Here is a 12048-nt window from a genome sequence, read left to right as displayed (position 1 = left end):
AACTCTATTATGGCCCATACTTTCTCCAGGTTGACCTCTATACCTCTTTAGGATACCATGAAGCCCAAGAATTTCCCCACCATCACTCCAAATGCACACTTGCTTGGGTTCAACTTCATGTTATATAACCGGAGGGTGTCGAAGGTCTCCCGAAGGTTGCCTAGATGATCATCCTCGTGTAGGCTCTTCACCAGCATATCATCAATATAAACTTGTACATTCCTCCCGATCTGGTGTGCAAACATCTTGTTTATTAATCTTTGGTAAGTTGCTCTAGCATTTTTAAGTCCGAATGGCATCACCTTGTAGTAGAATAGTCCCTGGCTAGTGACAAAAGAGGTCTTCTCTTGATCAACTTCTTCCATCTTAATCTGGTTGTAGCCTGAGAAAGCATCCATGAAGCTCAAAAGCTGGTGTCTTGCGATTGAGTCTACCAAAGTATCTATCCGAGAGAGTGGATAGCTGTCTTTGGGGCAGGCCTTATTGAGGTCCGTGAAGTCTACGCACATCCTCCATTTTCCATTGGCCTTCTTAACCATGATGACATTTGCCAACCAGTCGAGGTAGTATACTTTTTGGATAAAATTTGCCTTAAGCAACTTTCGTACTTCCTCAGCAATGGCTTTGTCCCGCTCCTAGGCGAATACTCGTTTCTTCTGCCGGATTGGGGAGAATATGGGTGATACATTTAGTTTGTGAACCATGATTTTGGGGTCAATCCCTGGCATATCCTCGTGACTCCCGGCGAACACGTCTTAATTGTCTTTTAAGAATGCCATGAGTTCCTGGCACACCGGCCACCTTGCCAATGTACCCACTTTAGTCGTCCGTTTTGGCCTTGAGTCATCAATGATTATTTCTTCTAACTCTTCAACTGGCTCTGCTAATATTCGTCGTTCCTCTATGCACATTGTTTGCTGTTGATCATCCATTTCTAGCAAAACAATGTAGCATTCTCATGCTGCCACCTAATATCCACGCAGTTCTCCGACTCCATAATCCGTTGAGAATTTGATCATTAAATGGTATGTTGAAATTACAGCCTTCCACGAGTTGAGGGTGGGTCGTCTGAGAATGACATTGTAAGTGGACGTACAGTCGACCACCAAGAATGTTATTTCCTTAGTGATCTGCTGGGGGTAATCTCCCACCGTTACTGTCAATGTGACAGCACCGATGGGGAACACTCTCATCCCTCCTAAGTCAACTAGAGGGGCATCAACCGAGACCAATTGTTCTCTGTTAACTCTCATATGCTGAAAAGCCGGGTAATACAAGATGTCCGTCGAACTGCCGTTGTCGACCAGAACCTGGTGCATGTTGTAGTCTCCTACCCTTAGGCTGACAACAAGTGCTTCGTCATGCGAGTGGTGCAGCTTTCGAGCATCTTCTTCCGAAAATCCGATGACGGGGTTGTTGATCCGTGCCATCTTGGGTATAGTGCCTGTGAGCTGGACGTTCTGGACCATTCTTAGGTAGGTTTTCCTAGCTTTTTTGGAAGACCCAGAGGTTGCCGTGCCCCCTATGATCATTCTTATGTCTGCAATAGGCGGTCTTGGGCGCTCATTCTCCCGTCGTAGGGTTTGCTCTTGGGGCGGATTCGCTTTTTCCTTGCTTACGAACCTCTGTAGTTTCCCTTGTCTTATAAGGGCCTCTATCTGCTGTTTTAGATCGTAGCAGTCAGCCGTGTCGTGCCCGTGGTCTCGATGGAAGCGGCAATACTTATCCCTTAGTCTCTTGCTGGGATCTCCCTTCAACTTGCCGGGGAACGTCAGAGTTCCTTCGTTTTTTATCTGCATCAAGACTTAATCTATTGGGGCAGTTAACGGGGTGAAGCTTGTGAACCTCCCAGTAGAGGGTTTGGAGCGTCTATCATCCCGTCGATCTCCGGTCCTAGACATTTTGTGCTCCCTATCATGTCGTGTATCCTCCTGTCTTTCTTTTTTTCTAGGCTTATCTTTGCGGGCCAGCAGTGCGTCCTCTGCATTCATATACTTGGTAGCCCTGTAAAGCACTTCCGATATGGTCTTTGGATCGTTCTTGTATAGAGAAAATAGGAACTTACCCTTTCGTAGCCCATTAGTGAATGCTGTCATGAGTATCTTGTCGTCTGCCTCGTCAATTGAGAAGGCCTTCTTGTTGAAACGAGTTATGTAGGACCTCAGCATCTCGTCCTCTCGCTGCTTAATGTTCATCAGGCATGCAGTTGACTTCTTGTATATGTGTCCTCCGATGAAATGCGAAGTGAACTAAATGCTTAGCTCCTTAAATGTACTGATAGAGCCAGGCGTTAACCGACTGAACTAAATTCTCGCAACACCCTTTAGCATTGTAGGGAAGGCCCTACACATGATCTCGTCTGTAACTCCTTGAAGGTGCATCAAGGTCTTGAAGGTGCATCAAGGTCTTGAAGGTCTCCAGGTGATCTAGAGGATCCTTGACTCCGTCGAAATTGTCTATATGTGGCATGCGGAATTTATGCGATAAGGGGAAGCAATTGACGGAGGCAGTGAACAGTGAGTCGGTTCGGTTTACTAGGTCATCAAGATCGCTGGATACTTGTCCCTTGAGGGCGTTCATCATAACTTCCATTTGCTCCTTCATTGCCTGCATCTTCGCGACAATAGGCGGAGCCGCATCCATGAGGGTTGGGAGGCTTAGGTTTTGTCGCTCCAATCTGCTTGGGGCGTTACTGCCCTCCGGTCTCTCCTGGTTCCTGCGATCAGCATTGGCACCTTCTTGATTTTCTTCTTGGTTTCCCGCCGTTGCGTTCTTCTGTCATAGCTATTCTTCTAGAGTCTGGTTTTGTCTGGTGAGGCGTTCCACTGCCACTGCGAGGGTTAGGACCTGTCTCTCCAGGGCAGTAGGTTGTGGCTCGTCTTCCTGAACGTTGTTGGTGGTTGCCATCGAGCGTGTAAGTACCATGCAACCCTTTGTTCGGGTAGCGTTTGTATGGCCTACAAGCTATAGTTGCGATGCTACTCCTTCCCATAGACGACGCCAACTGATAATGCCATGAATATCACCAGTGAGCTACACGATCCTTGCACGCTTGTAACGATACCTACAAAAGAAAAGAGAAAAGACCTAACAAAGAGCACCGGTGTGGTGCCGGTCAAATACCTTCCGAAGGTCAAGTTAGAACTATTCTCACAACTCTAGAGTGCTAGAGAAGGGTAAATTATGCGTACCTTGATTCGTGAGAGTATTGGGGCTTTTATAGTAGTAGAAGGTTGACCTCTCTTTCTTGGCGTAGAAGTCTTTTCCTTATAGGAATCCTCTTGAATAGTCCCAAACATGATGGACAAGACACTTTCCTTGTAGAGAAGATATTTATTTACGTGCGTATCTTCTGGACTTCTCTTTGTGTTAGGATTCCTATTTTCCTTGGGATTCTAGGATTATTCAAGCGTGTGTCGCAAGTATTTCCCATCTAGGGTTTTTGTTGTGCCATGGGCTTGCCCTCTGTCGACCCATGGACTAGATCCATTAGGCCCAATTTAACAAAGGTCCGTCATACCATATTTTTGCCCCTTCAAATGTAATTGAAAAAAAAACTACGAGAGAGAACTTTTACATCTGCAATTAGGAGGCCATAGGATAACAAAGAAATGCCTTCCTCCACTAACACTTTCATAAGAAATTCAGAATCACCTTTCAAAACTACGCTGTCCACACTTAACTCTAAGGCAAATTCCATAACACTTGTAGAGGCCAATGCTTCAACTTTCACTGCGTGATAGGCCTGAGAGAGAGAGAGAGAGAGAGAGAGAGAGAGAAAGAAAGAAAGAGAGGTGATGACTAGGCCTTGGTGATTTTTGATAACAACCCCAATGCCAGACTTGTTCTTTGCTGCAAAGGAAGCTCTATCAAAGTTGATCTTAAGTAGACTAGATGGAGGAGGATGTCAAACCATATGAGACCGCCTGCTGTTGGGGAAATGCTTGAGAAGTTTGCAAAGCCAAAAATTTCTCAAACCTGTCTTTCGAAACCTGGACAAGCTAATGGAGATTGCAAGTCGATTGGGCTAGATGTACCTTGTTACGTTGATTCCAGATAGACCATGCAATTGTTGCAAATAGAGTAGGATTTTTTTTTCCTATTGTATGATCCAAGAAAGCAGCTCCTTAAAGTCTAGAAATTGGTGGGATCTTCAAAAATTCCACATTACCTTATCAGACTAGACTACATCAAGTTCTAGGCAAGACCAGAAGGCATGCAAGGGAGTCTCCAAATCAGCTTGACAATGATCACAAACAAGATTATTCAGTACTTGCTAGACCAGGTTCCGTTTTGTGGGTACTGAATTACGACATGCCCTCCACATCAAGGGTACGTTTGGTACACTGAATGAGAATTATGACAGGAATTGTAATCTTTATTACTAGTAATAAAATGTGTTGTAATGTAATAATTAAACTTAGTCATTAGTTTGGTTGTGAATTATAACATTAGAATGAAATTTAACATTTATTTTAGGAAATATCTTACTCATACAATTATATCTCCTTAAAAAAATTTATTTTTAAATTTAAAGGAGATATGTGCTATTTTTTATGATTTTTTATTTTTATAATTGTTAGATGTATATGGAAAGTTTGCTAATTTGGAAATATATTAAGTTTTGAAATTATTGCACTTACTAAGGAATAGCTAATACAACCTTTTAAAGAGGAATAGTTATTCCGCATTTTGAAGAATAGCTATTCATAAGGAATGACTACTCCTTGTAATAAAAAAATAGCCAAACTAAAGAATAACTAAACTATAGGAATAACTATTACATTACAACGTCTATTACAGTCTACCAAACATGCCCCAAGTTTTTCATTTTGTTTGTTGTTCCAAGAAAGCACACACCCTTCCAAAGCAGCTTAACCCTAGGCTCAGCTAACTCAAGGGGATGTAAAGTTTCTTCTTCCTTCAAAAACTCTTAACTTGTTTTGTAGGTGTAATGTCCATTCGAAGATAGAGACCAATATAGAGCATCTTCATGAGCAGCACGGGCTAGGGGGATTTTTTTTTTTAATCTCGACTTCGTGGGGGGCAAAGAGACCATCAATCAACCCATTATTCCATTGACTAGTATCTTCATCAATGAGCACATCCACTGTAGCCTCCTCCATAGATTCAACTATGGCAATTGAACCATTGGAGGATGCTTGATGAGGAGCCAATCGTGCTACCAAATTTTCACAGATTTACCATTCTCAATCCTCCACCTAGAATCCCTTTTTATAACATCAATTCCTTGTAAAATACTCCTCCTACTACATGACGATTGATAAAACTATCCACTCATACTTTTAGTCATAAACTCACATGTCATATTTAATGAATTATATATGTAACTTGTTTAAATAACACATGTTGATGATACCCAAAAAAAAAAAAACCAATGGGTCATATGTTAAAAAATAGAGTCTTGGAAAACCTACTAGGAGAAATCAGTCAATCACTTAATCTAAGAATACTAGTGTGGTGTCAACCTAAACTTCTTAGGTACTTAAGTTAGGAACTCACAATAATATAAGAAAAGAAAAAAAAAAAGGTTTTCAAGGTTTTGTACTCATGCCTAAAAGTTGGAGGTGATATGGCGCTTATATAGGAGATTTATTTGGCTATTTTTCCTTTAATTTACTCCATTTCCCTCATTTGTAGTGTGAGGGAAAATAATGGAAGGTAAAGATCCCACAATTTACTCCCTTAATAAAGCAAAAATCACGTATTGAGAATCAAAGAGATATACCTTTCCTTAATAAGATTCTCGTCCTTAGTTGCTTGTTTAAGTAATTAGATGGTAAGACCTAGACAGTAGATAATTGTTGTCATTTGGAGATGTGGGTTTAGAAAAATGATGCTTATCACAAGTGATTCATTTTATAAATCGTCACGTGATATAGATTATAAATGATTCTTTCAAATTGGTTTAAAAATTATTAAAACACTATTATTATTTTCATGTGTGTTCTAATAAATATTATCGTGAGTGTAGAAAAATAATACTTATCACAAGTGAGTCATTTTATAAATGGACACATAATATAGATTATAAATAATTCTTTTAAGTTGATTTAAAAATTATTAGAACACTGTGGGGCCCAACAATATTTTGGGCCAGCTTCATTTATTCGTTGGGGCCCAAAGGCCCAAGCCGAGGAAGGTCATGGCCCAGACGCTGTAATGCAAGTACAACATAGCATTGGGATACAGCCAAGGACGATTCAATCCTCGGCTAGTCCAAAGTCTCCTCGGAAGAAAGGGTAAAAATGGTATAGAAACAACGTGGAAAAAAATCTAAAATATCTGTGCCAATAGAAAAGGGGATGCTGGAAAGTGTAAATGACCGGAGAAAGCTGCCCTTACTGCCATTCAATACTCTGTACCTGACAGAGCCATACTCTCCAACTTTTTCAACCACTCCCAACCACTCCGGGTATGGGCTGATGGGACAAGTATCAGTCTTGGAATGTCGATCCTACACGTGGACGAAGGATAAAAAACACCAGCTAGTATAAAAGGAAACGAAAGTAATTCCTAAAGGCTGGCTGAGAAAAATGGCCAAAAACTAAAGCCTCCCAGCCCGCCTCCTGGAGAAAGATTCCTAGGGCGAAAATAACTTAGCTATGTATGAACGTCACGAAAAGACTCACCGCCTGGTGATTAAGGCCTAGCCTTTCAAACCCACGCTCTACAAATAATATTGTTTGGACCTTTTTACGTGCGAACCCAACATTGTTGTGGTTCGATACGAATCGTGGCCTTACAATTGGCGCCGTCTGTGGGAAAGGCTTGTGTGTTGGCATAGGCGGTAGGTCGAGAGAGTTCCTTTGTCATCTCTAACAACTGGTTATAGAGTTTTAGTGTAAAGTTCTGCTAGGGGCTATGCTTTTTGACTAGGGGCTATGCTTGGTAGCGTTAATCGCATGGATAATTCTAGGGGCTTGGCCGAAGAGCTAACTCCCCTAAAGCCAAGGTCCCATGCAAAAAGAAAACTGAGTTTTGGACAGAATCAAGGTATTGTATGGTTCTCGGACTCAAACCTATGGGGAAACCAACTACTTGGATGAGAAAACTGGGTTTTGGACAGAACCTAGGTATTGTATGGTCCTCGGACTCAAACCTATGGGGAAACCAACTACTTGGATGAGAAAACTGGGTTTTGGATAGAACCTAGGTATTGTATGGTCCTCGGACTCAAACCTATGGGGAAACCAACTACTTGGATGAGAAAACTGGGTTTTGGACAGAACCTAAGTATTGTATGGTCCTCGGACTCAAACCTATGGGGAAATCAACTACTTGGATGAGAAAACTGGGTTTTGGACAAAATCTAGGTATTGTATGGTCTTCGGATTCAAACCTATGGGGAAACCAACTACTTAGATAAGAAAACTGAGTTGGGGAAACCAACAACTTGGATGAGAAAGCTGAGTTTCGTAAGGTCGGCTACTCAATGAAAATTCTAAGTTACTCAGTCCTCGGCTCAAATACTATAAAAGGTTAAAACTATTAAAAGTGTTAAGAAAATGGTGAAACGCCCCACTATTCAGCAACCCAGAGGGATTGTTCATTTTGTGGGTGATATGTCTTCGGATGGTTACTTCCTACACAGTATCGAGCATTCAGGTGTCGTCTCGGCTATTTTTGGGGTAAGTGTTGTTTTCGCAGGTCGGCGTTGTTGTGCCAAACAACTCTATTAAAGTTATGATAATATCTTTTCCTTAGCAAATATTTTGACCCTAGGTGTCATTAATTCAATGCTATATTATTGTGCCGAACAGCACTTGCAAGTTCATAACAGCGCCTTTCTTTTTTATAAGGGATTACGGCCCCAAGTATTGTACTCTAAGGTCGGCGGTATTGTGCCAGGCCGACTCAGTAGGCTCATCATAATGTCTTTTCTTTTTCTGCCTAATAGGAGTTTCAGCTCTAAGTATCACCTGTTCGATTCAGTATTATTAAGTTGGATTGTTTCTATAAACACAGAGCAAGATCTTTTTATTAACTAGGACTTTGGTCCTAGACGTCGGTCAAAGTTTAAAAATAAAAAGAATTCACAAGATTGTACGTCTATTCAACGCGTTATCATTTCGAAAATATAGAGATAGAACATGCGAAGTAAAGTAGTAGCAATTTTTATTAATATAAAGATGTATTACAACATACAAAGAGGGGCTTAGACAAGCCTATACAAAAGGTGGATTACCAAAACAATGAAAAAAAAAAAAAAACAAAAAACAAAACAACAACAACAATGCAGACAAATAAACAGTCAGATGCCTTTTTAAATTCGTCTCCGAAGTCCTTCCAAACTCTGCCCCAGTAGCGCCCATATTGAGAGAAGGACCTTCTCCAGAAGAAGATGGAGGAGATGAATGAAAAGAAGGAGGAGAAGAAGAGGGAAGAAATGAAAAGAAAGAAAAAGGAGTAAAAGAGGGAGAAGGAAAAGCACCAGGATGGATCTGGTGGTGGAAAGAAGAAGAAAGAGAGGCAAAAGAAGGCACCAGTGAACGAAGAGAGGAAGAAGTAGGGGCACTTAGTCCCTGCCTCAGTCCTGACTCCTAACACGCTGGTGCCGTGTTAGCTATGCTCATCAGAGAGCGGCTGGTACTGATAATGGGTGTCCTCGGCTCAGTCACGTCGAAGGTTTGACGTGACGAGCCCCTGCTTCGGATTTTGGCTGAAAGGAAGGTGAGACAGATTTTGAGTCTTCACCATCCCTGCCCTAACTGAGCCATTACGAGTTTTATTAGAACATGGTGTTTACAGGAGGGGTATGGTTCCTTCATTACTCGTTGTTATGGTGAGCGTATCACGATTTAGTGTATAACTAGTGGGTAAAGTAAACTCTAGGGGAGGCTAAGGATTTCAGATCTCAGAAGGATAAAAAGGGTCTCTGTGCAAGAGCGATAGCCTCCTACTTGTCTTCTTATATGAAGGGCAAAACGGAAGGTATTAAATTTGTCCAGATTTCCAAGAGAATCTGTAAACAAAGATGTACCTGTTCCACTTCCCCACCTCATCAAACAAACCGTCGAATTTAAGTAGTCTCGTAAATAGAAGTCATTAAAAGCGTGTTTTGGATAACCAAACGGCGAGAACGCGTCAGGAGTAAATTCAAAAGAATGTCTCGTAGACCGGTACATTTCCTGGGCAGATGGAGAACCGCCAGCATTAATGAAAGGCTGAATTAAATGAGCCATAATCAAGGCTCGGTCTTACCAAAACCCTCCTCTCCAACCAAGAGGTCGGACAGCAGGGTTTTGAGGGGCTGTTGTAGGGCCCAACAATATTTTGGGCCAGCTTCATTTATTCGTTGGGGCCCAAAGGCCCAAGCCGAGGAAGGTCATGGCCCAGACGCTGTAATGCAAGTACAACATAGCATTGGGATACAGCCGAGGACGATTCAATCCTTGGCTAGTCCAAAGTCTCCTCGGAAGAAAGGGTAAAAATGGTATAGAAACAACGTGGAAAAAAATCTAAAATATCTGTGCCAATAGAAAAGGTGATGCTAGAAAGTGTAAATGACCGGAAAAAGCTGCCCTTACTGCCATTCAATACTCTGTACCTGACAGAGCCATACTCTCCAGCTTTTTCAACCACTCCCAACCACTCCGGGTATGGGCTGATGGGACAAGTATCAGTCTTGGAATGTCGATCCTACACGTGGACGAAGGATAAAAAACACCAGCTAGTATAAAAGGAAACGAAAGTAATTCCTAAAGGCTAGTTGGGAAAAATGGCCAAAAACCAGAGCCTCCCAGCCCGCCTCCTGGAGAAAGACTCCTAGGGCGAAAATAACTTAGCTATGTATGGACGTCACAAAAAGACTCACCGCCTGGTGACTAAGGCCTAACCTTTCAAACCCACGCTCTACAAATGATATTGTTTGAGCCTTTTCACGAGCGAACCCAACACTGTTGTGGTTCGATACGAATCGTGGCCTTACAAACACTATTATTATTTTAATGTATATTCTAATAAATATTATTGATTATTATTATTTTTTTTAATTGGTTTAAAGAAAACTATAGTCTTATTAACGTTATTATTTGGATCACACCTGTGGTGTACTTTCCCACGTGCAAATGGGTCCCAGAATGAGACCCCCAACCCCTGCAAGGGCAAGTGAGAGAGAGAGAGAGAGATTCACAAGTCAACATACACTTTCTAGCCTTCTAGGTTCCACACGTATTCCCTGACCCTGTTAAAGCCGTCAGATCACAAATGTGTAAATTTCCATGGAAACGGCTGTAAACCATGGAATAAACGTTCCGTACACGTCAACAACAGCCAATCATCGTCCACCAAAGACCCAGAATGTCCTTCGACTCCAAGCCCATGTTCCCTTTGCCATGAGACGAGCCTCTGCCAATATAATCATCGCCAACCTCAACAATCGCCTCCAAAAGCCACAACCCCTTTGCGCTCACACCCACTACTCCATGGCCGAAAAGGACCCAACAAGCAAAGCTCAACCATTTGAATCAAAAACTGAAGGCATCAAGAACAAGGAGCTAGAAGAAGAAGAAGAAGAAGAATCGAAGAAATTGCCTCCGCCGCCAGAGAAGCCATTGCCAGGGGATTGTTGTGGCAGTGGATGCGTGCGGTGCGTCTGGGACGTGTATTATGAGGAGCTCGAGGAATATGACAAGCTTTACAAAACTGATTCCAAGCCCAAATCTTGAAGTTTATTGTTTTGTTTTGTTCGATTAGGTAGCTTGATTTGTTCAAGGATATGTGTTTCTTGGAATTGGATACAGATTTTTCAATTGTTGTACTTTATTTGATGATAAGTTGTTAATGAAAAAGGATTTGTCTTCCCAATTGTTGGGAAATCATTCTTTGTGGATCAAATTAAATTGGGTTCTTTTAGCTCTAAAGCGTGCAATTGTTGATGAATTGTCTTTTGAAGGCCGTTTTCTTTACCCTTATTAGAAGATTTGAACGATGAGTTAGATCAAGTATTTTTGCAGAAAACTAAAAATACTGTGTGATTACAGGAAATTGTTACTTTTTGAAATTTTAGGGACCGAAGTGCAAAACAGGCAAAACATAAATTACAAAAATGGTTGTTTTCCCCTTTGTTAATGTTAGGAGCAATTAGCAAAGTGTTCCAAGTTCCAACTGAAAAATCAGACACTTTGAAAATGGTGGACAGCCATTGTGTTATGTTAGTGGTACGAGATAAAAAGATATAAACTATATGTTGAGAGAATTCAAACAAGATTTTTTTTTAAAAAGATTCAAACTCAAAAAGGGGTGTGTAAAAAAAGTACTTTTCTGCTTCTAAACAAAAGGAGTTTTCTGTTCTCTATGTAAAATAAATGGGAAAAATCTGTTGAATACTTGAATCCCAATGTTGTGGCTGAAACTTTGAATGAGATTTTTGAAATAATTTTTTATTTAATATTGTAATTAGATATTTCATATGTTGAGATTTTTGTCGCTATATTACTTTTTAGTTTTTACATTTTCATTATTGTGCATTACTTTTCACATGATTAATAATATGGTTATTGTCATCCTTATCACCACTTACTTTTCACACTATCATCGATATCCTTGTCATCATTGTTATCACTGCGTTACTTTTCACATTATTACTAGTATCATTGTTGTCATCCTTGTCACTGTGTTACTTTCATATTATCACTGGTATCATTGTCATCATCTTTGTTATTGCAAACGCTTCCAATAATTTTATTTACATGTTGTCTATCTTGCCACTGTCATTGCTACCACTACAACTTGGCGTTATTATCACCATCACCAACACCACCACATGATTGCCACTATCACCACTGTTTTTCACCACCATCACTACTATTTATTATCACACCAAATTATTTTTCATTCTTGTAAAATAATTACCTTTGAACTTTAATGCGAGTATCAATTTAATTCTTAAACTTTTGATTTGAGGAACTTACTAATTGCTTTGTAACAAATTAAACCTTTTAGTAGTATTTTCCAAATTTTAATGTGGAATCTAACATTGATCCTCTACTGTTAACAGTGCACAATTTATTGCTTAATCCCCCC

At 40.7% G+C, this 12048-nt stretch overlaps 3 protein-coding genes across 3 annotated transcripts; 1 reads left to right on the top strand and 2 right to left on the bottom strand.

The window, feature by feature from the left end:
• Positions 1 to 968: 968 nt before the first annotated feature.
• Positions 969 to 1799, bottom strand: LOC126689956 (uncharacterized). Its single transcript, XM_050385105.1, has one exon. The coding sequence runs from the start codon at positions 1797 to 1799 to the stop codon at positions 969 to 971; it is 831 nt and encodes a 276-aa protein (XP_050241062.1).
• A 6-nt stretch (positions 1800 to 1805) lies between these two features.
• On the bottom strand, positions 1806 to 2643 carry LOC126689955 (uncharacterized). Its single transcript, XM_050385104.1, has 2 exons — positions 2536 to 2643; positions 1806 to 2180 (listed from the first exon to the last, which is right to left on the bottom strand). Exons 1-2 carry the CDS (start codon positions 2641 to 2643, stop codon positions 1806 to 1808), a joined length of 483 nt encoding a protein of 160 aa, XP_050241061.1.
• Positions 2644 to 10159: 7516 nt separating this feature from the next.
• Positions 10160 to 10844, top strand: LOC126733149 (uncharacterized). The gene has a single exon (XM_050436340.1). The coding sequence runs from the start codon at positions 10245 to 10247 to the stop codon at positions 10689 to 10691; it is 447 nt and encodes a 148-aa protein (XP_050292297.1). The 5' UTR covers positions 10160 to 10244; the 3' UTR covers positions 10692 to 10844.
• Positions 10845 to 12048: the final 1204 nt, after the last annotated feature.

Source organism: Quercus robur, chromosome 6, assembly GCF_932294415.1.
Source record: "Quercus robur chromosome 6, dhQueRobu3.1, whole genome shotgun sequence".
Lineage (NCBI taxonomy): Eukaryota > Viridiplantae > Streptophyta > Magnoliopsida > Fagales > Fagaceae > Quercus > Quercus robur.
This window is presented reverse-complemented; position numbering and strand designations above follow the sequence as displayed.